This window comes from Panulirus ornatus, chromosome 7 (assembly GCF_036320965.1).
Source record: "Panulirus ornatus isolate Po-2019 chromosome 7, ASM3632096v1, whole genome shotgun sequence".
Classification (NCBI taxonomy): domain Eukaryota; kingdom Metazoa; phylum Arthropoda; class Malacostraca; order Decapoda; family Palinuridae; genus Panulirus; species Panulirus ornatus.
In genome coordinates, this window is record NC_092230.1 from 16,622,626 (window position 1) to 16,647,938 (window position 25,313).

At 41.0% G+C, this 25,313-nt stretch overlaps 1 protein-coding gene across 6 annotated transcripts in view; it reads right to left on the reverse strand.

The window, feature by feature from the left end:
• The window catches only part of LOC139749432 (uncharacterized), a 457,243-nt gene that overhangs the window by 31,439 nt on the left and 400,491 nt on the right, over positions 1-25,313 (reverse strand). For all 6 annotated transcript variants that reach the window (XM_071663280.1, XM_071663279.1, XM_071663278.1 and 3 more), the window contains 2 exons: positions 24,764-24,844; positions 4,651-4,863 (listed from right to left, as the gene is read on the reverse strand). In XM_071663280.1, coding sequence (XP_071519381.1) covers positions 4,651-4,863; positions 24,764-24,844 — 294 coding nt within the window. The remainder of the gene's footprint in view (positions 1-4,650; positions 4,864-24,763; positions 24,845-25,313) is intronic.

Below are 25,313 nucleotides of genomic sequence, written 5' to 3' on the forward strand. Positions count from 1 at the left end.
GCTGGAGTGGATGGGTTTTACAATTGAATTTCTTGCAAAAGAGGTTGACTGTGCTGTTGATTTGTTAGGAAGGATTTTCAATGTACATGTGGCTCATGGTAAGGGACATGAGGACTGGCAGAATGCCTATGTAGTGCCATTCTCCAGAGGGTGGGTGAACAAAAGTGAATGCTCAAATTACAGAGATATAAGTTTGCTGAGTTTAGCTGGCAAGTTGTATGGGAGAGTGGTAACAGAGGGTGGTAGCATGCACAAAGCTGGAGACTGGGGAAGAACAATGTGGTTTCAGGAAAAGCGGAGAATGTTTGGATCAAATGTTTGCTTTGAAGAAACAAGGGCCTGTATGCAGCAATTATGGAACTGGAGAAAGTGTATGATAGGGTTAATCTCTATCCAGGATGTGGCGAATATATGGCTTTGGGAAAAAGCTCTAAAAAGCAATAAAAACCTTTTCATCAAGAGAATAAGGTCCGTGTGCAAAACAGGAAAAAGGAGGGTGAGTGGTTCTGGGTGAGGATGGGTCTGCATAAGGTGTGTGTGGTTTCATTATGGTTGTTTAATTTGTTTAAAGATTGAGTGGTGAAGGAGGTGAATGCATGGGTCTTAGAGAAAGGAGAAGGAGGGTGGGGTTTGAGCAACCCAGGGAGGTGAGTTAGTTGTTGTTTGCTAATGACACAGTACTGGTGGCAGATTTGAGTGAGAAACTGCATAGGTTGGTTCTGTGTTTGGGAAAATATGTGAAAGGAGAAAGTTGAAAGTAAATATGAAATAAATGCAAGGTTATTAGGTTTACCAGTGAGGGGAAACAAGTTAGAGTGTGAGTTTGAATGGAAAGAACTTGAAGGAAGTGGTGCTGAAGATACATGGGAGTGAATATGGCAGTGAATGGAACCATGGGAGCTGAAGTGAGCCATAGGGTGGGTGAGGGAGCAAAGGTCCTGGGGAATGTGTGGAATGAGAGGTCACTGTCTTTCAGGCCAAAGATGGGTATGTTCGGTGTTATAGTAGTCCCATTGGTGCTATATGGAGGTGAGGCATGGGAATTGGGCAAAAATGTAAAGAAGAGGGTGGAAGTGTTGGAAATGGAAATGTTTAAGGACAAAACATGTGCCATGAGGAGCATGGACTGATTAAAAAATGATTAAGTAGAAAGTGGTGTGGTAGTAAGAGGAGTATGTATGAGAGAGCTGAAGAATGTGTGATGACATGGTATGGACATATAGAGAGGATGAGTGTGGAGTGGATGAACAAGGGAAAAAGGATCCAAGGAAGAATGGAGCAATAGATCCTTTGAAGGATTGGGGCCTGAACATGCAAGAAGGTGCAAAGCAAACCAGGGATGGAGTGAATTGGAGCAATGTGGGAAATAGGGAATGAAATGCTGTCAATGAACCAAGTCATATGATGTGGATGAGGTGAAACCACTGAAAGGTCTCTAGTGCCTGGTTGTGAAAAGAGAGCTCTGGTTTCACAGCATGATAATTTAAAACTATAGTGTGGATATAAATGAATGAAGCCAGAAAGACAATATAAAAGCAAAATGCTCTCATAACATTTACCAATTCCAGTATTGGATAAGGAAAAGAATCATTCATTATCTTCCTACATGTAATTTATCTGCTTCACCCAACTCTCCTTCTTCTGGCTCCCATTCAGGTTTTATCACTACCCACAATCACTGCCAGCACATTATCTGTGAAGCAAAGCATTCCTTTATTCAAAGGAAGTGTGATAACCTTTCATCATCATCCACTGATAGGTGTTTCTGGTCTTGGGCTAAGGGCATCTCTAACAACTTCTGTTGCTCTACCTTTCTTTCACTTTTCTGTTCTGACAGTACTGTAGTCGTCTCTACCATTGGCAAAGCAACTCTCTTTGGTTCCTGTTTCTCTGCTAACTCCACCTTGCATGACTCTTCATTCCCAGGTGCTCCTCTAACTAATCCTATGTCCCTTCCTGTAATCTCTTTTTTGGACTGTCCAAAAAAATACTTCTTTTTCAGGACACGAACAAGGCTTTTGGTCCTGATGGCGTCCATCTCTGTGTACTGAAAGGGTGTGCCTCTGAACACGCACCTGTCTTTGCTCATCTGCTCTGCTTCTGTAAAAACCACAACTTCTCCTTCTCCTTGAAAGCATGCCATTGATACATCCCATCCCTAAAAAGAGTGACTGTTCTGACCCCTCTAACTAGAGTCCCAATGCTTTGACATTTCCCATTTCCAGTCTTGAATCCCTCAACTCCCATATCCTTAGACACCTTGAAAATCACAGTCTTCTTTCTGATCACCAGTATGGCTTCTGTGAGGCTAGATCAATTGAAGATACTCTTTCCGATCTTATCAATGTCTGGTCATCAACCGTGAAAGATTTTGGGGAATCATGTGTAGTTCCCTTTGACATGTCTAAAGCTTTTGAAAGGGTGTGGCACTGAGGTCTCATCTCTAAGCTGCCCTCTTTTGGCTTCCCTCCATCACTTTGCTTCTTCATATCTTGCTTTCTCTCTGGGCAATCTATCTCTGTGGTTGTTGATGGATCAGCCTCCCCCTCTTTCTCCATCAACAGTGGTGTCCCTCAAGGTTCATCCTGTCCTCTACACATTTTCTTCTTTTTTTTTCAAACATTTCTTCTCCACAAATAATCAAATGTACTCATACACTGATGACTCAATGCTGCATTCATCCATATCCTTCAATTCTTCTCCTTCTTCTCTCACTCGACCTACATCTTATCTTGACACAGCTTCCTCAATAAACTCAGGCTTGGACAGGATATCTCAGTGGGGTAGACAAAATTTAGAAGTTTAATGCCCCAGGACCTAGTTTCTACCCATCTCTCTATCAAAAACTCCTCACAACTTTCATCATCTTTTGACAGTTCTGTATGAGTATACTTGGTATTGCTGTAACGTCAACTCTTTCATGGAAACCCACATTACAGGAATAGCTATATCTGCCTCTAAAAAACTGGGTGTCCTGTTTGGACGTCAAAACTTCTTTTCTTCAGAACAGTAACTCCATTTATACAAAGGATTGATTTGTCCTTGTATGATGTAATGCCCTCACATCTGGGTGGGTTCTAGCTCTGCATCCTTACTTGACAGAGATGAGTTGAAAGTAGTCCGACTTACTAACTATTCCAGGTTAATTTCCAAACCTGCTCCCTCTTGCTCCATTTTTCAATGTTGGTTCACTTTACCTCTTCTTTTGGTATTACTTTGGTTTTTGCTCCTGACAGCTGGAAGCTTATGTGCTCCCACCACTAGCTAGACCATGCAATACTCAGCAAGCTGCTGCTTCACATGATTACTTTATGGTCATCAGCTACTCAAGGGGTGGGCCATTTTGATAACTGCTTCTTTCCCTACAAATCAAAGCTTTGGAACTCCCTGCCCTCTCACATCTTTCCCAATAACTATGACCTGGCACATTTTAACCCATTAGGGTGCATTACATAATGTCTGTGGCATCTCTGATATGTAAATAGACATAAATAGCAGCTGTAAGTAAATGCATAAATGATAAATTTAGCATAAAGCAAAAGTAAACACAGAGTCCCCTAGCCTTGTTCCAGGCACAGCTGATAAGCAGCCCTCCCTGGGTCCTCTCGTGCTACTCCTTCCCTCCTCCCACAGCCAGCTTTGATGCAGTATCGCATAAGTAACACCTCTTACCTTCGTTTTTATTCAATTCTTTTCTTTTCTTTCTTTCAAACTATTTGCCATTTCCCGCATTAGCAAGGTAGCGTTAAGAACAGAGGACTGGGCCTCTGAGGGAATATCCTCACCTGGCCCCCTTCTCTGTTCCTTCTTTTGGAAAATTAAAAATTAAAATTCTATCTATCTATATAGGTACTGGCTTATTCCTTGATACTTTATTATTCCTAAAATATGCTGCCTTGCACAGATTTGTAAAAAAAATGGGTTTAATTTGTTAAAAGACAAAACTCTTAAATATTTTCCCTTGTCTTAATATTCTTCCCTTTCATTATTCTCTCTATATTTTGATTAAGGCTCAGCCTTGATGCCAGCCTTTGTCTGTGACTGGAGCCTTCAATAAAAAAAAAAACTCTTAACTACCTGGTCATCTACCTGGTTAAATGCACACAACAAAACTGTAAATCACACAAAACAAATCCTATAGAAAACTTTCAGACTGCTTGGCAACTATGAACATTCAACACCTGCATGATGTACCGAAAATACTCCCAACAAAAAATGCACTTCAACATGCTTGGCATATAGTTCTGCAACAGCATTAAACCCCCCACCAATACCACACCATAATCAATCATCCATTCCAAGGCAGAAACAAAAATTTACCCAGCTTCAAACTTACACAACCTACAGGTACATATCTCCCTCCCCTCATAACAAAGATGAAACTACCACACTAAAGACATTGTCCTGCACTCTCCTCACACAGACATACATACAACATCAGCAAACTTTTTAAAATGTGCTCCTGCCTGTTGGATAGTGTTAGTTTCCTGTGCAGACTAGGAGCTCAATCTATATAGGGGATTCCTGTAGTAAGAAAGTAAGTCTTCCATAAATGTAGGCATGTGAAAAGTTAAAGGCATAAAAAAAAAAATTGAAAAAAAAACTTCCAAGAAAGTCACCTAATGACTAAATGCTGCAAAGTATACCTACCTGGATCATCTTGGGTAGCATCTAGAGAACAAGCTTCTTTAATCTGTTGTATCACTTCCGGTCGAGCAAACCGGGAGGAAACTCCAAGACGAGCCAATAGGTGAGGAGCACTAAACCGTTTGAGTGCAGTTCCAGCTGCTACTTCATTAGTAGCTACTTGAGAAGAGTCCCGAACCAGTAAGGCCCAGTTGATATCCAGTGCATCAGCGACACCTACAAAAGTTGTGATGAAACCAATGTAAATCACCTTTGTGGTAGCTGTTTTGCAAATTGCAAATTAATCAATTAAACTGTATGTCTTAAATTAAGGTAGAACTTAGATTTAACCCAAAGATTGTGGCGGCTCTAAATGATGAGTAGACCCAATGAACTAACAAAAAAAAAATAAATAAATTCTTTTGCTTACCAACTGAGTTATTTCCTCTAAAACAAGAGGAGGTTTGTATGTCCATGAAGGTGCATGTTCCTATACACTTTGTTTGTATATATCTATATATATATATATATATATATATATATATATATATATATATATATATATATATATATATATATATATATTCTATTAATTTTTTATTTTGCTTTGTCGCTGTCTCCCGCGATTGCGAGGTAGCGCAAGGAAACAGACGAAAGAAATGGCCCAACCCATCCCCATACACAATGTATATACATACACGTCCACTCACGTAAATATACATACCTATACATCTCAATGTACACATGTATATATATACACACACAGACATATGCATATATACCCATGCACACAATTCACACTGTCTGCCTTTATTCATTCCCATCGCCACCTCGCCACACATGGAATACCATCCCCCTCCCCCCTCATGTGTGCAAGGTAGCACTAGGAAAAGACAACAAAGGCCCCATTCGTTCACACTCAGTCTCTAGCTGTCATGCAATAATGCCCGAAACCACAGCTCCCTTTCCACATCCAGGCCCCACACAACTTTCCATGGTTTACCCCAGACGCGTCACATGCCCTGATTCACTCCACTGACAGCACGTCAACCCCGGTATACCAAATCGATCCAATTCACTCTATTCCTTGCCCTCCTTTCACCCTCCTGCATGTTCAGGCCCCGATCACACAATCTTTTTCACTCCATCTTTCCACCTCTAATTTGGTCTCCCACTTCTCCTCGTTCCCTCCACCTCCGACACATATATCCTTTTGGTCAATCTTTCCTCACTCATTCTCTCCATGTGCCCAAACCATTTCAAAACACCCTCTTCTGCTCTCTCAACCATGCTCTTTTTATTTCCACACATCTCTCTTACCCTTACATTACTTACTCGATCAAACCACCTCACACCACACACTGTCCTCAAACATCTCATTTCCAGCACATCCACCCTCCTGCGCGCAACTCTATCCATAGCCCACGCCTCGCAACCATACAACATTGTTGGAACCACTATTCCTTCAAACATACCCATTTTAGCTTTCCGAGATAATGTTCTCAACTTCCACACATTCTTCAAGGCTCCCAGGATTTTCGCCCCCTCCCCCACCCTATGATTCACTTCCGCTTCCATGGTTATATCCGCTGCCAGATCCACTTCCAGATATCTAAAACACTTTACTTCCTCCAGTTTTTCTCCATTCAAACTTACCTCCCAGTTGACTTGACCCTCAACCCTACTGTACCTAATAACCTTGCTCTTATTCACATTTACTCTTAACTTTCTTCTTCCACACACTTTACCAAACTCAGTCACCAGCTTCTGCAGTTTCTCACATGAATCAGCCACCAGCGCTGTATCATCAGCGAACAACAACTGACTCACTTCCCAAGCTCTCTCATCCACAACAGACTTCATACTTGCCCCTCTTTCCAAAACTCTTGCATTCACCTCCCTAACAACCCCATCCATAAACAAATTAAACAACCATGGAGACATCACACACCCCTGCCACAAACCTACATTCACTGAGAACCAATCACTTTCCTCTCTTCCTACACGTACACATGCCTTACATCCTATATATATATACATATATATATATATATATATATATATATATATATATATATTCCCTGGGGATAGGGGAGAAAGAATACTTCCCACGTATTCCCTGCGTGTCGTAGAAGGCGACTAAAAGGGGAGGGAGCGGGGGGCTGGAAATCCTCCCCTCTCGTTTTTTTTTAATTTTCCAAAAGAAGGAACAGAGAATTGGGCCAGGTGAGGGTATTCCCTCAAAGGCCCAGTCCTCTGTTCTTAACGCTACCTCGCTAATGCGGGAAATGGCGAATAGTTTGAAAGAAAAGAAGAAAATATATATATATATATATATATATATATATATATATATATATATATATATATATATATATATAATTGGTATACATGGGGTGTTCAGTGTTGTAAATGGAAATGGTGAAGAGCTTGTAGATTTATGTGCTGAAAAAGGACTGATGATTGGGAATACCTGGTTTAAAAAGCGAGATATACATAAGTACACTTATGTAAGTAGGAGAGATGGCCAGAGAGCGTTATTGGATTACGTGTTAATTGACAGGCGTGCGAAAGAGAGACTTTTGGATGTTAATGTGCTGAGAGGTGCAACTGGAGGGATGTCTGATCATTATCTTGTGGAGGCTAAGGTGAAGATTTGTATGGGTTTTCAGAAAAGAAGAGTGAATGTTGGGGTGAAGAGGGTGGTGAGAGTAAGTGAGCTTGGGAAGGAGACCTGTGTGAGGAAGTACCAGGAGAGACTGAGTTCAGAATGGAAAAAGGTGAGAACAATGGAAGTAAGGGGAGTGGGGGAGGAATGGGATGTATTTAGGGAATCAGTGATGGATTGCGCAAAAGATGCTTGTGGCATGAGAAGAGTGGGAGGTGGGTTGATTAGAAAGGGTAGTGAGTGGTGGGATGAAGAAGTAAGAGTATTAGTGAAAGAGAAGAGAGAGGCATTTGGATGATTTTTGCAGGGAAAAAATGCAATTGAGTGGGAGATGTATAAAAGAAAGAGACAGGAGGTCAAGAGAAAGGTGCAAGAGGTGAAAAAAAGGGCAAATGAGAATTGGGGTGAGAGAGTATCATTAAATTTTAGGGAGAATAAAAAGATGTTCTGGAAGGAGGTAAATAAAGTGCGTAAGACAAGGGAGCAAATGGGAACTTCAGTGAAGGGCGCAAATGGGGAGGTGATAACAAGTAGTGGTGATGTGAGAAGGAGATGGAGTGAGTATTTTGAAGGTTTGTTGAATGTGTTTGATGATAGAGTGGCAGATATAGGGTGTTTTGGTCGAGGTGGTGTGCAAAGTGAGAGGGTTAGGGAAAATGATTTGGTAAACAGAGAAGAGGTAGTGAAAGCTTTGCGGAAGATGAAAGCCGGCAAGGCAGCAGGTTTGGATGGTATTGCAGTGGAATTTATTAAAAAAGGGGGTGACCGTATTGTTGACTGGTTGGTAAGGTTATTTAATGTATGTATGACTCATGGTGAGGTGCCTGAGGATTGGCGGAATGGGTGCATAGTGCCATTGTACAAAGGCAAAGGGGATAAGAGTGAGTGCTCAAATTACAGAGGTATAAGTTTATTGAGTATTCCTGGTAAATTATATGGGAGGGTATTGATTGAGAGGGTGAAGACATGTACAGAGCATCAGATTGGGGAAGAGCAGTGTGGTTTCAGAAGTGGTAGAGGATGTGTGGATCAGGTGTTTGCTTTGAAGAATGTATGTGAGAAATACTTAGAAAAGCAAATGGATTTGTATGTAGCATTTATGGATCTGGAGAAGGCATATGATAGAGTCGATAGAGATGCTCTGTGGAAGGTATTAAGAATATATGGTGTGGGAGGAAAGTTGTTAGAAGCAGTGAAAAGTTTTTATCGAGGATGTAAGGCATGTGTACGTGTAGGAAGAGAGGAAAGTGATTGGTTCTCAGTGAATGTAGGTTTGCGGCAGGGGTGTGTGATGTCTCCATGGTTGTTTAATTTGTTTATGGATGGGGTTGTTAGGGACGTAAATGCAAGAGTTTTGGAAAGAGGGGCAAGTATGAAGTCTGTTGGGGATGAGAGAGCTTGGGAAGTGAGTCAGTTGTTGTTCGCTGATGATACAACGCTGGTGGCTGATTCATGTGAGAAACTGCAGAAGCTGGTGACTGAGTTTGGTAAAGTGTGTGGAAGAAGAAAGTTAAGAGTAAATGTGAATAAGAGCAAGGTTATTAGGTACAGTAGGGTTGAGGGTCAAGTCAATTGGGAGGTGAGTTTGAATGGAGAAAAACTGGAGGAAGTGAAGTGTTTTAGATATCTGGGAGTGGATCTGGCAGCGGATGGAACCATGGAAGCGGAAGTGGATCATAGGGTGGGGGAGGGGGCGAAAATTCTGGGAGCCTTGAAGAATGCGTGGAAGTCGAGAACATTATCTCGGAAAGCAAAAATGGGTATGTTTGAAGGAATAGTGGTTCCAACAATGTTGTATGGTTGCGAGGCGTGGGCTATGGATAGAGTTGTGCGCAGGAGGATGGATGTGCTGGAAATGAGATGTTTGAGGACAATGTGTGGTGTGAGGTGGTTTGATCGAGTGAGTAACGTAAGGGTAAGAGAGATGTGTGGAAATAAAAAGAGCATGGTTGAGAGAGCAGAAGAGGGTGTTTTGAAGTGGTTTGGGCACATGGAGAGAATGAGTGAGGAAAGATTGACCAAGAGGATATATGTGTCGGAGGTGGAGGGAACGAGGAGAAGAGGGAGACCAAATTGGAGGTGGAAAGATGGAGTGAAAAAGATTTTGTGTGATCGGGGCCTGAACATGCAGGAGGGTGAAAGGAGGGCAAGGAATAGAGTGAATTGGAGCGATGTGGTATACCGGGGTTGACGTGCTGTCAGTGGATTGAATCAAGGCATGTGAAGCGTCTGGGGTAAACCATGGAAAGCTGTGTAGGTATGTATATTTGCGTGTGTGGACGTATGTATATACATGTGTATGGGGGGGGTTGGGCCATTTCTTTCATCTGTTTCCTTGCGCTTCCTCGCAAACACGGGAGACAGCGACAAAGTATAAAAAAAAAAAAATACATATATATATATATATATATATATATATATATATATATATATATATATATATATATATATATATATATATATCATAATCATTATTATACTTTGTCGCTGTTTCCCGTGTTAGCGAGGTAGTACAAGGAAACAGACGAAAGAATGGCCCAACCCATCCACATACATACACGTCCACACATGCAAATATACATACCTATTAATTTCAATGTATACATATATATACATATATACACATGTACATAATTCATACTTGCTGCCTTCATTCATTCCCATCACCACCCCGCCACACATGAAATGACAACCCCCCCCCGCATGCAAGCAAGGTAGTGCTAGGAAAAGACAACAAAGGCCACAATCGTTCACACTCAGTCTCTAGCTGTCATGTATAATGCACCGAAATCACAGCTCCCTTTCCACATCCACACCCGACAAAACTTTCTATGGTTTACCCCACACTCTTCACAGGCCCTGGTTCAATCCATTGACAGCGAGTCGTCCCTCGTATACCACATAGTTCCAATTCACCCTATTCCTTGCAAGCCTTTCACCCATCTGCATATTCAGGCCCTGATCACTCAAAATCTTTTTCACTCCATCCTTCCACCTCCAATTTGGTCTCCCACTTCGCCTTGTTCCCTCTACTTCTGACACATATATCCTCTTTGTCAATGTTTCCTCATGCATTCTCTCCATGTGACCAAACCATTTCAATAAACACTCTTCTCTCTCAACTACACTCTTTTATTACAACACATCTCTCTTAACCTTTCATTACTTACTCGACCAAACCACCTCACACCACATATTGTCCTCAAACATCTCATTTCCAACACATACACCCTCCTCTGCACAACTCTATCTATAGCCCACGCCTCACAACCATACAACATTGTTGGAACCACTATTCCGTCAAACATGCTCATTTTTGCTTTCCGAGAAAATGTTCTCACCTTCCAAACATTTCTCAATGCTCCCAGAACTTTCGCCCCCTCCCCCACCCTGTGACTCACTTCCACTTCCATGGTTCCATCTGCTGCCAAATCCACTCCCAGGTATCTAAAACACTTCACTTCCTCCAGTTTTTCTCCATTCAAACTTACCTCCCAACTGACTTGTCCCTCAACCCTACTGTACCTAATAACCTTGCTCTTATTTACATTTACTCTCAGCTTTCTTTATTCACACACTTTACTAAAATCATTCACCAGCTTCTGCAGTTTCTCACCCGAATCAGCCACCAGACTGCATCCACAACAGACTTCATACTTGCCCCTCTCTCCAAAACTCTTGCATTCACCTCCCTAACAACCCCATCCATAAGTAAATTAAACAACTGTGGAGACATCATGCATCCCTGCCACAAACCAACATTCACTGAGAACCAATCAATTTCCTCTCTTCCTACTCGTACACATGCCTTACATCCTTGATAAAAACTTTTCACTGCTTCTAACAATTTGCCTCCCACAATATATATTTTTAATACCTTCCACAGAGCATCTCTATCAACTTTATCATATGCCTTCTACAGATCCATAAATGCTACATACAAATTCATTTGCTTTTCTAAGTATATCTCACATACATTCTTCAAGGCAAACACCTGATCCACACATTTTCTACCACTTCTGGAACCACACTGCTCTTCCCCAATCTGATGCTCTGTACATGCCTTCACCCTCTCAATCAATACCCTCCCATATAATTTTCCAGGAATACTCAACAAACTTATACCTCTGTAATTTGAGCACTCACCTTTATCTCCTTTACCTTTGTACAATGGCACTATGCATGCATTCTGCCAATCATCAGGCACCTTACCATGAGCCACACATGCATTAAATATCCTTTCCAACAAGTCAACAACGCAGTCACCCCCTTTTTTAATAAATTCCACTGCAATTCCATCCAAACCCACTGCCTTGCCGGCTTTCATCTTCCACAAAGCTTTTACTACCTCTTCTCTGTTTCCCAAATCATTCTCCCAAACCCTCTCACTTCGCACACCACCTTGACCAAAACACCCTATACCTGCCACTCTATCATCAAATACATTCAATAAACCTTCAAAATACTCACTCCATCTCCTTCTCATATCACCACTACTTGTTATCACCTCCCCATTAGCCCCTTCACCGAAGTTCCCATTTGCTCTCTTGTCTTGCGCACTTTATTTACCTCCTTCGAAAACATCTTTTTACTCTCCCTAAAATCTAATGATACTCTCTCACCCTAACTCACATTTGCCCTCTTTTTCATCTTTTCACCTTTCTCTTGACCTCCTGCCCAGTCCTCTGTTCTTAATGCCACCCCACAACACATGAAATGACAACCCCCTCCCCCCGCATGTGTGCGAGGTAGCCCTAGGAAAAGACAACAAAGGCCACATTCGTTCACACTCAGTCTCTAGCTGTCATGTGTAATGCACCGAAACCACAGCTCCCTTTCCACATCCAGGCCCCACAAAACTTTCCATGGTTTATCCCTGATGCTTCACATGCCCTGGTTCAATCCACTGACAGCACATTGACCCCAGCATACCACATCGTTCCAATTCACTCTATTCCTTGCACGCCCTTCACCCTCCTGCATGTTCAGGCCCCGATCACTCAAAATCTTTTTCACTCCATCTTTCCACCTCCAATTTGGTCTACCACTTCTTGTTCCCTCCACCTCTGACACATATATTCCATTTGTCAATCTTTTCTCACTCATTCTCTCTATGTGACCAAACCATTTCAAAACACCCTCTTCTACTCTCTCAACCACACTCTTTTTACCACCACACATCTCTCTTACCCTTTCATTACTTACTCGATCAAACCACCTCACATTACATATTGTCCTCAAACATCTCATTCCCAGCACATCCACCCTCCTCCGCACAACTCTATCTATTGCCCTCACCTCGCAACCATATAACATTGTTAGAACCACTATTCCTTCAAACATACCCATTTTTGCTTTCCAAAATAACGTTCTCGACTTCCACACATTTTTCAATGCTCCCAGAACTTTCGCCCCCTCCCCCACCGTATGATTCACTTCCGCTTACATGGTTCCATCCACTGCCAAATCCACTCCCAGGTATCTAAAACACTTCACTTCTTCCAGTTTTTCTCCATTCAAACTTACCTCCCAATTGACTTGTCCCTCAACCCTACTGTACCTAATAACCTTGCTCTTATTCACATTTACTCTCAACTTTCTTCTTTCACATACTTTACCAAACTCAGTAACCAGCTTCTGCAGTCTCTCACATGAATCAGCCACCAGCGCTGTATCATCAGCAAACAACAACTGACTCACTCCCCAAGCTCTCTCATCCACAACAGACTGTATACTTGCCCCTCTTTCCAAAACTCTTGCATTCACCTCCCTTACAACTCCATCCATAAACAAATTAAACAACCATGGAGACATCACACACCCCTGCCGCAAACCTACATTCACTGAGAACCAATCACTTTCATCTTTTCCTACACATACACATGCCTTACATCCTCGATAAAACTTTTCACTGCTTCTGACAACTTGCCTCCCACACCATATATTCTTAATACCTTCCACAGAGCATCTCTATCAACTCCATCATATGCCTTCTCCAGATCCATAAATGCTACATACAAATCCACTTGCTTTTCTAAGTTTTTTTTTTTTTTTTTTTTTTTTGCCGCTGTCTCCCGCGTTTGGGAGGTAGCGCAAGGAAACAGATGAAAGAAATGGCCCAACCCACCCCCATACACATGTATATACATACGTCCACACACGCAAATATACATACCTACACAGCTTTCCATGGTTTACCCAAGACGCTTCACATGCCTTGATTCAATCCACTGCCAGCACGTCAACCCCGGTATACCACATCGCTCCAAATCACTCTATTCCTTGCCCTCCTTTCACCCTCCTGCATGTTCAGGCCCCGATCACACAAAATCTTTTTCACTCCATCTTTCCACCTCCAATTTGGTCTCCCTCTTCTCCTCGTTCCCTCCACCTCCGACACATATATTCTCTTGGTCAATCTTTCCTCACTCATTCTCTCCATGTGCCTGAACCATTTCAAAACACCCTCTTCTGCTCTCTCAACCACACTCTTTTCATTTCCACACATCTCTCTTACCCTTACGTTACTTACTCGATCAAACCACCTCACACCACATATTGTCCTCAAACATCTCATTTCCAGCACATCCATCCTCCTGCGCACAACTCTATCCATAGCCCACGCCTCGCAACCATACAACATTGTTGGAACCACTATTCCTTCAAACATACCCATTTCTGCTTTCCGAGATAATGTTCTCGACTTCCACACATTCTTCAAGGCTCCCAGAATTTTCGCCCCCTCCCCCACCCTATGATCCACTTCTGCTTCCATGGTTCCATCCGCTGCCAGATCCACTCCTAGATATCTAAAACATTTCACTTCCTCCAGTTTTTCTCCATTCAAACTCACCTCCCAATTGACTTGACCCTCAACCCTACTGTACCTAATAACCTTGCTCTTATTCACATTTACTCTTAACTTTCTTCTTTCACACACTTTACCAAACTCAGTCACCAGCTTCTGCAGTTTCTAACATGAATCAGCCACCAGCGCTGTATCATCAGCGAACAACAACTGACTCACTTCCCAAGCTCTCTCATCCCCAACAGACTTCATACTTGCCCCTCTTTCCAAAACTCTTGCATTCACCTCCCTAACAACCCCATCCATAAACAAATTAAACAACCATGGAGACATCACACACCCCTGCCGCAAACCTACATTCACTGAGAACCAATCACTTTCCTCTCTTCCTACACGTACACATGCCTTACATCCTCGATAAAAACTTTTCACTGCTTCTAACAAATTGCCTCCCACACCATATATTCTTACTACCTTCCACAGAGCATCTCTATCAACTCTATCATATGCCTTCTCCAGATCCATAAATGCCACATACAAATCCATTTGCTTTTCTAAGTATTTCTCACATACATTCTTCAAAGCAAACACCTGATCCACACATCCTCTACCACTTCTGAAACCACACTGCTCTTCCCCAATCTGATGCTCTGTACATGCCTTCACCCTCTCAATCAATATCCTCCCATATAATTTACCAGGAATACTCAACAAACTTATACCTCTGTAATTTGAGCACTCACTCTTATCCCCTTTGCCTTTGTACAATGGCACTATGCACGCATTCTGCCAATCCTCAGGCACCTCACCATGAGTCATACATACATTAAATAACCTTACCAACCAGTCAACAATACAGTCACCCCCTTTTTTAATAAATTCCACTGCAATACCATCCAAACCTGCTGCCTTGCCGGCTTTCATCTTACGCAAAGCTTTTACTACCTCTTCTCTGTTTACCAAATCAATTTCCCTAACCCTCTCACTTTGCACACCACCTCTACCAAAACACCCTATATCTGCCACTCTATCATCAAACACATTCAACAAACCTTCAAAATACTCACTCCATCTCCTTCTCACATCACCACTACTTGTTATCACCTCCCCAATTGCGCCCTTCACTGAAGTTCCCATTTGCTCCCTTGTCTTACGCACTTTATTTGCCTCCTTCCAGAACATCTTTTTATTCTCCCTAAAATTTAATGATACTCTCTCACCCCAACTCTCATTTGCCCTTTTTTTCACCTCTTGCACCTTTCTCTTGACCTCCTGTCTCTTTCTTTTATACATCTCCCACTCAATTTCATTTTTTCCCTGCAAGTATTTCTCCCTAAGTATTTCTCACATATATTCTTCAAAGCAAACACCTGATCTACACATCCTCTACCACTTCTGAAACCACACTGCTCTTCACCAATCTGATGCTCTGTACATGCCTTCGCCCTCTCAATCAATACCCTCCCATATAACATCCCAGGAATACTCAACAAATTTATACCTCTGTAATTTGAGCACTCACTTTTATCTCCTTTGCCTTTGTACAAAGGCACTATGCAAGCATTCCACCAATACTCAGGCACCTCACCATGAGTCATACATACATTAAATATCCTTACCAACCAGTCAACAATATAGTCACCCCCTCTTTCAATAAATTCCACTGCAATACCATCCAAACCCACTGCCTTGCTGGCTTTCATCTTCCACAAAGCTTTTACCACCTCTTCTCTGTTTACCAAATCATTCTCCCTAACCCTCTCACTTTGCATACCTCACTGACCAAAACACACTATATCTGCCACTCTATCATCAAACACATTCAGCAAACCTTCAAAATACTCACTCCGTCTCCTTCTCACATCACCACTACTTGTTATCACCTCCCCATTAGCCCCCTTCACTGATGTTCCCATTTGTTCTTTTGTCTTGTGCACTTTATTTACCTCCTTCCAAAACATCTTTTTATTCTCTCTAAAATTTAATGATACTCTCTCACCCCAACTCTCATTTGCCCTCTTTTTTACCTCTTGCAACTTTCTCTTGACCTCCAGCCTCTTTCTTTTATACATCTCCCACTCATTTGCATTATTTCCTTGCAAAAATTGCCCAAATGCCTCTCCCTTCTCTTTCACTAATAATCTTACTTCTTCATCCCACCACTCACTACCCTTTCTAATCTGCCCACCTCCCACGCTTCTCATGCCACAAGCATATTTTGCGCAAGTCATCACTGCTTCCCTAAATACATCCCATTCCTCCTCCACTCCCCTTACTTCCTTTGTTCTCACCTTTTTCTTTTCTGAAGTCAGTCTCTCCTGGTACTTTCTCACACAAGTCTCCTTCCCAAGCTCACTTACTCTTACCACTCTCTTCACTCCAACATTCTCTCTTCTTTTCTGAAAACCTCTACAAATCTTCAAATTCGCCTTCATAAGATAATGATCAGACATCCCTCTAGTTGCACCTCTCAGCATGTTAACATCCAAAAGTCTCTCTTTTGCGCACCTATCAATTAACACGTAAACCAATAACGCTCATCTCTCCTACTTACATACGTATACTTATGTATATCTCTCTTTTTAAACCAGGTATTCCCAATCACCAGTCCTTTTTCAGCACATAAATCTACAAGCTCTTCACCATTTCCATTTATAACACTGAACACCCCATGTACACCAATTATTCCCTCCACTGCCACATTACTCACATTTGCATTCAAATCACCGATCACTATAACCCGGTCTCATGCATCAAAACTACTGGCACTCACTCAGCTGCTCCCAAAAGACTTGCCTCTCATGATCACACCAATAATCACCCAGCTCTCTTCATCTACTTTCAGTTTTACCCATATCAATTTAGAGTTTACTTTCTTACACTGTATCACATACTCCCACCACTCCTGTTTCAGGAGTAGTGCTACTCCTTCCCTTGCTCTTGTCCTCTCACTAACCCCTGACTTTACTCCCAAGACATTCCCAAACCACTCTTCTCCTTTACCCTTGAGCTTTGTTTCACTCAGAGTCAAAACATCCAGGTTCCTTTCCTCAAACATACTACCTATCTCTCCTTTTTTCTCATACTGGCTACATCCACACACATTTAGACAACCCAATCTGAGCCTTCGAGGAGGATGAGCACTTCCCGCGTGACTCCTTGTTTCCCCTTTTAGAAAGTTAAAATACAAGGAGGGGAGGGTTTCTTGCCCCATATATATAATGACAATCCTAACTATCCATTCAAAAACACAGTCAGCCCCTTTCTTAAGAAATTCAACTTCAAAGCCATTCACTACAGCCACCATGCCAAATTTTCATCTTATGCAAGGCTTTCACCACCTCTTTTCTCTTCAAAAAACCACTCTCCATGACTCTCATTCTGTATACCACCCTGACCCAAACACTCTACACCTGCTACTCTATCATCTAACATAATGAGCAGTCCTTCAAAATAGTCATTCCATTTCCTCCTCACTTCATAACAACCTGCAACCATTTTCCTATATAACCCTTCACTGATGTTCCCATTAGTTCTCTTACTCTTCCAAAACATCCTATTCTCCCTAAAGTTTACTGATACTCACTTATCCCAATTCTCATATGCCCTTTTATTCAACTCCTGCACCTTTCTCTTGAACTCCTACTGCTTTCTTTTATTTCTCTCCTAATCATTTGCTCTTCTTCCCTGTAAGTACTGAACATAGACCTCTCTTTTCTCTTTCACTAATGACTTCACTTCTTCATCCTACCACTCACTACTCTTTCTAACCAGCCAAGCTCCCACCTCATGTATGCCAAATGCCTCTTGCACATGCCAGCACTGCATTCCTAAATATCTCCAATGCCTCATCTACTCTCCTAGCTTTGTTTATTCTCAGCTTCTGTCATTCTACACTTAATCCCTCTAAGTAAATCTTCAAGCAAGTCTCTTTTCCAAACTCACTTACTCTTCTCTCCCATATATTTACTCTTTTCCAAAAACCTCTACAAATCATAATCTTAGGCTCCACAAGGTAATCATCAGACATCTCACCAGTAGCCCATCTCAGCACATTTACATCTAAAAGACTCTCTTTTATACACTTATCAAGCCAATAATGCCCAATGAGCATCTTTCCTACTCACATTTGTACCCTTAAATATGTTTCTCTTTTTAAACCAGGTATGCCCAAACACCTGTCCTATTTGAAAACAGAACATCCACAAGCTGTCCACAAGTTCCATTCACTCTACTGAATACCCTATCCCTCAATTATACCCTCAAGTGCCATATTACTTACCTCCGAATTTAAATCATCCATCACTAGTACCCAATCTCATGCATCAAAACACTAAGATACTCCCTCAGCTGCTCCCAAAACGATTGCCTCTCATAAAATGTTTGCATCAAAACTGCCAACATACTCACACAGCTGCTCCCAGAAAACTTGCCTCTCATATACTGTTTGCTATGAAGAATGTATATGAGAAATACTTAGAAAAACAGATGGATTTGTATGTAGCATTTATGGATCTGGAGGAGACATATGACTGGGGTTGATAGAGATGCTTTGAGGAAGGTCTTACAAATACATGGTGTGGTAGGATAGCTGCCACAAGCAGTTTTTTCAAGGGTGTAAGGCATGTGTACAAGTAGGAAGAGAGGAGAGTAACTGGTTCTCAGTGAAGGTCGGTCTAAGGCTGGGGTGTGCAATGTCCCCATGGTTGTTTAATTCGTTTATGGATTGGGTGATTAGGGTGCTAAATGCAAGAGTTTTGGAGAGAGGGCAAGTACGCAGTCTGTTGGGAATGAGAGGGCCTGGGAAGTGTGTCAGTTGTTGCTTGATGATGACACAGCAATGGTGGCTGATTACAGTGAGAAACTGCAGAGGTTGGTGACTGAGTTTGAAAAAATGTGTGAAAGAAGAAGAAAGTTGAGAGTAAATATGAATAAGAGTAAGGTTTTCAGGTTCAGCAGGGTGAGGGACAAGTTAGAAGGGATGTAAGTTTGCACAGAGAAAAATTGGAGGAAGTGAAATGTTTTAGATATCTGAGAGTGGACTTAGCAGTGAATGGAACCAGTGAAGTGTTTTAGATATCTGAGAGTGGACTTAGCAGCAAATGAAACCATGGAAGCAGAAGTGAGTCACAGGGTTGGAGAGGGGGGCGAAGGTTCTGAGAGTGATGAAGAATATGTGGAAGGAGAGAACGTTATCTCGGAGCAAAAATGGGTATGTTTGAAGGAATAGTAGTTCCAACCATATCATATGGTTCAAGGGATAGGCTATAGATAAGGTTGTATGGAGGAGGATGGATGTGTTGGAAATGAAATGTATGACGACAATATCTGGTGTGAGGTGGTTTGATCGAGTAAGTAATGAAAGGGTAAGAGAGATGTGTGGAAATAAAAAGTGTGTGGTTGAGAAAGCAGAGCAGGGTGTGCTGAAATGGTTTGGACACATGGAGAGAATGAATGAGGAAAGGCTGACAAAGGGGATATATGTGTAAGAGGTGAAGGGAACAAGAAGAAGCAGGAGACCTAATTGGAGGTGGAAGGATGGAGTGAAAAAGATTTTAAGCAATCAGGGCCTGAACATACAGGAGGGTGAGAGGCGTGCAAGAAATAGAGTGAACTGGAACAATGTGGTTTACCGGAGTCGACGTGCTGTCAATGGACTGAGCCAGGGCATGTGAAAGAATATCACTAATGGACCTCACCTTATGGAAACCATACTGGTGATCAGAAAAAAGACCGTGATTTTCAAGGTATTTATGGATATGGGGGTTGAGAAGTGTTTCAAAGACTTTGGGAATAGTAGATATCAAAACAATAAGACAATACTTAGAGGGGTCAGAACAGTCATCCATCTTAAGGATGGGATGTACCAACGCATGTTTCCAAGAAGGAAAAGTTTAGGTTTTTAACAGAAACAGAACAGACGAGAAAGCACGAGTTCAAGTTCAGAAGCACACCCTTTCAGCACATGGGGATGGATGCCATCACAACCATAAGCCTTGGTTGTGACCAGAGAGAGAAGCACTATTTGGACAGTCTGAAGAGTTTACAGGAAGGAGCATAGGACTAGTCAGAGGAGCATCAGGGGGTGAAGCAATGTTAGAATCATCCAAAGTAGAGTTAGAGAAGAAAAGGGAATGAAACAGAGTTGCTTTGTCTATGATAGAGACAGCTATATTACTGTCAGAATGGAAAAGTGAAGGAAAGGTAGAGAGACAGAAGTTGCTGGAGATGCCTTCAGTAAACAACCGGAAAGACTTATCAGTGGATGCCTAGGAGAGGTTACTGCACTTCATATGAATAAATGCTTTACCTCATGGATAACGTACTTGCAGGGATTATGGCCAGTAATTAAAGCTGAGTGGGAGTGAGGGAAAGGAGAGTTTTTCCAGCCTGATATGCCTCATCTCTTGTCCAAATGGCCTTAGAACATGAATGGTTGAACCATTGATTGGATGAAGAGGTCATCTTGGAGGAAGAGGGGATAAATGTTTCCCTTCCTGCAATAATAACCTTTACTATGCATTTAACAGAGACAGAAGCATCACCACATGAGACACTAATTTACCCAAGGAAAGTCACAAAAAGAAGTTATGTAAGTTATTCCAGTCAGCTTTGTTGACTATGTTTAGAATGGGCTTCTGGAGGAGGAGGAGGTGCTGTTAGAAAGATACATTTATAAGAGCATGATCAGATGAACCAGTTGGGGGTGATATTGTGCACTCACAGCAGGACAGACTAGGGGTGAAAAGCAGACCCAGAATATTAGGAGAGTGGTCACTGTGGTCAGGAATATGGGTAGGGTGGGAGTTAATTTGTTCTGAATCAATGAAAAGTGAGATGTGAAGGCTTCAATCCCTCCACCATCAGTATGGAATGAATTCAAACATACTCTAAGTTGAACACTGAAATCCCTGAGGTGGAGGATCTTGGCTTGTGGGCGAGAGGATGTCACAGTCTCATGGCAGAAGTTTAGAAAGTCAAAGAATGATATCAAATTTCTAGAAATAGGAAAGCAGTCAGCAAAACAGAGGAAAAGTGTGGTAGTTGGGAGACAGACCTTGAGCCATATAACAAAGCTGAGGTGTGCAACAGGTGTGCTGATGTTGGAATAAGCATAAACACCACCTTTGAGCTGAAGTCTTGAGTGGAGATTACAGTTAGATGTGGAAAATGATCTTAAGAGAACATCATCAGACAACTGTGTGTGAGAAAAGAGTAAGATATGAGAAGAGGTACTGGACAGATGGTATTCAACAGAGGAGAGGTTACTCGGGAGATCACGAATGTTGGTATAGTGAATAGAAAGATAGTAAGTGATATTGCTTGTTAGGAGAAGACTAGCCCAATGGTACTATTATGATTAAACAGAAAGTAAAACCAGCAATCCTAATACGGAGAGTGTAAGATGGTTCTGGGTACCACTTTAATGATCCTCAGTCAGGACGGTAGAACCACCCTGGGCAGCTGTTGTCAACAACCTACTATCTACTAGCTAATGTAAATACTGGCAACTCAACAAAGTTGACTGGAGTAACTTACGAAAATTCTTTACTGAATTTCCTTGGTTAAATTACTTTGCCTTACATAGATATGCTTTTGTCTCTGCTAAATGCACAGCAGAGGTTATTGTTGCAGAAATGGAAGCATTTATCCCCTATTACAACCTCTTCTTCCAATCCATGATTCAACAGTTCCAGTTCTGAGGCCATTCAGGCAAGGGATCAGGAATATCGAGCTGCAAAAAGTCTCCTTCTTCCAATTCTCATTCAACATTTATCAATGTCCATAATCACTGCAAGTACATTATTCCTATGGCAAAGTATTCCTTTATTCAAATTTCACTTTAACACACTGGAAATTGATTGATGATTTAAAAACAAAAGATAAAAAAAGAGGTAATACTGCATATGCCGTGCATACCTGATCCACTTACGTGAATTGCAAATAAAGTAAATATGACAGTTACACAGATAGATGTAAATACAAGGTCTGAACATAAAGGAACCTTTGTAAAGTGATTTGTAAACCTAATGCAGGCTTAGATGTTATGTGTTTGTAACACATGTTAACATATACTATGCACATAAACATTTACTGCTCACTTTCTGGAAAGTTATGAATGAAGTTGCGAGTAATCTTCAATTCATTGAACAACGAATTTTAACATTTTAAGGAATTTAGAAATATGGATTTATCCACTGACAGGTCTTTCTGTTCTCTGGCTATGGGTATTATTACCAACTTCTTTCGCTCATAGCATATACTATGCACATAAACATTTACTGAACTCACTTTCTGGAAAGTTATGAATGAAGTTGCTGGTAATCTTCAATTTACTGAAAAATGAATTTTAATAGTTTAAGGAATTTAGAAATATGGATTTATCCACCGACAGGTCTTTCTGTTCTCTGGCTATGGGTATCATTACCAACTTCTTTTGCTCTACCTATCTTCACTTTTCTTTCTGAAGGTGCTATAGCTGTCTCTCCAATAAACAAAACAACTCTCTTTGGTTCCTGTTTCTCCTCTAACTCTACCTTGGATGATTCCAACATTCCTTTACCCTTGATGTTACTCTTACCAATCCTATGCCCCTTCCAGTAATCTCTTCTTGAACTGTCTGAAAAGTGCTTCTCTCTGGACACATTCAAGGATTATGCTCCTGATGGCTTCCATCCAAGTTTACCGAAAGTGTGCCTCTAACTTGCACCTGTGCTTGCTTGTCTGTTCTGTTTCTGTTTAAAAATCAGAACCTTCCCTTCTTCTTGGAATATATTATAGTACATCCCATCCCTAAGAAGGGTGACTGTTATGAGCCATCCAACTATCATCCTGTTACTTTTACACCTACCATTTCCAGTGTTTGAATCCCTCAACTCACATATACATCTTAAGTCTAAAGTTTTCTCTCTGATCAGTAGTATGGCTTCCATAAGGTAAGATCCATCGGTTATATTCTTTCCTATCTTACTAATGTCTGTTCATCATCCCTGAAAGATTTTTACGAATCCAACGTAGCTGTCCTTGATATATCAATAACTTTTGACAGGGTGAGGCATGAAGGTCTCATCTCTAAGCTCCCCTTTTTTGCCTTCCCTCCCTCACTTGCTCTCTCATATCTAACTTCCTCTCTAGCCAATCTATCTCTGTGGCTGTTGATGGATCAGCCTCTACACCTTTCTTCATCAACAGCAGTGTCTCTCAAGGTTCTATCCTGTCTCTACAATTTTTCTCCTTTATATCAACGATCTTTCTTCCACAAATAATCAAATGCACTCTTACACAGATGCCTCAACACTGCATTCCACCACATCTTTTAATCTTGCTCCTTCTTCTCTCACTTGATCTGTATCTCATCTCAACACAAGTTCCTTAATAAACTCTAACTTGTACAGGATATCTCAGTGGGTTAGATGAAATATGGTTTAATGCCTTCAAGACAAAGTTTCTGCCCATTTCTCTAACCAAAATTTCTCACAACTTACCTTTCTGCTTTGACCGCACCATAATTCTACTTCTTGACTTAATGAACATACTTTGCATTACTGTAACTGTAATACTTAGTATTACTGCCTCCAAGAAACTGAGATTCCTATTTAGATGCTGAGATTTCTTTTCTTCCAGATAATTGCTCCATTTATACAAGGGATTGATATGACCTTGTACTGAGTATTGCTCTCACATTTGGGGTGGTTCTAGCTCTGCATCCTTTTTGTCTTACAGAGTTGAGTCGGCAGCAGTCCGACTTGTAAACTCTCCAAGATTAATTTTAAAACTTGACCTGAATGCCTTACACCAAAATGTTGGTTTGTTTTCCATATCCATTAAGTATGACTGGTTTTTGCTCCTGAAAGCTGGCTGTTTGTGCACCACTACCACTAGGTAGAACATGCAAATTTAGCAAGCTGCTGCATCATATGATTACTGTGGCCACTGGCAACTCAAGAGTGGGCCATTCTGATAACTGTTTCTTTACCTACACCTTGAAGCTTTGAAACTCTCTCCCCTCTCAACTTTCCCAATAACTGTGACCTGGCATATTCTAAAAGACAGGTTTTTCACTTCCTCCAAAATCTTTAAATACTTTCCTTTGTATCTTCTTTTTCTCTTTCATTAATCTCTCCATATTTCATTTCAGGCCCAGCCTTGATGAGGACTTTTGTCCATTGACAAAAAAGTGTAAAAAGAAAAAGTAGGATGGATTTCAATAAGTCAGGAAGATTAAATTTCACTTTAACACACTGGAAATTGATTGATGTAAAAAAAAAAGATAAAAAAAGAGTTAATACTGCATATGCCGTGCATACCTGATCCACTTACCTGAATTGCAAATAAAGTAAATATGACAGATACAAATATAGATGTAAATACATGGTCTGAACATAAAGGAACCTTCGTAAAGTGATTTGTAGACCTACTGCAGGCTTAGATGTTATGTGTCTGTAACATATGTTAACATATACTATGCACATAAACATTTATTGAACTCACTTTCTAGAAAGTTATAAATGAAGTTACTGGTCATCTTCAATTTACTGAACAATGAATTCTAATAGTTTAAGGAATTTAGAAATATGGATTTCTGATATTGCTGTGCTGAAAGCATTTCGGTATCCAACTCAATATACCAATATATCTATAATAAAGATGAGGACACTCACTGAATTTGGCCTGGCGATCCTCCTCTAATTCATCATCACTAATTTCCTCAAGATGGGTTTCCTCCTCCTCTTCCAACAGATCTAAAATACAGATGAAGACAATATTACAACTGCTACCTATATAATCTTAAATGATGAGAATATTGAACCTTTTTCTATAGACCTAATCAGACTAATGGTATTAATCATACTAAAAGTTTATATTTCATGAGATATTCTTTCCAAAAGCAACAGCAATGTCACTTACACACTGAAAATAATGATAATTAAAAAGTATAACCAAAACCCATTGGATACAACATGAAAACATTTTGAAAACAAATGTCAACATTCATGAGCCAATGCCATGTGTCTCCCACTCTACAATCATTCAAAATCATGTGCATTACAGAGAAAGACACCATCAAATGCATCTTCACTACACCCTCAATAATTCTAACCTTCACTCTAACCTTAATAAATGCATCTTCACTACATACATAAATCTAAATTCATTTCACCATTTAACAAATGCTTCTTTCCTTCACCCTCAAGAAATAAAAGAATAATA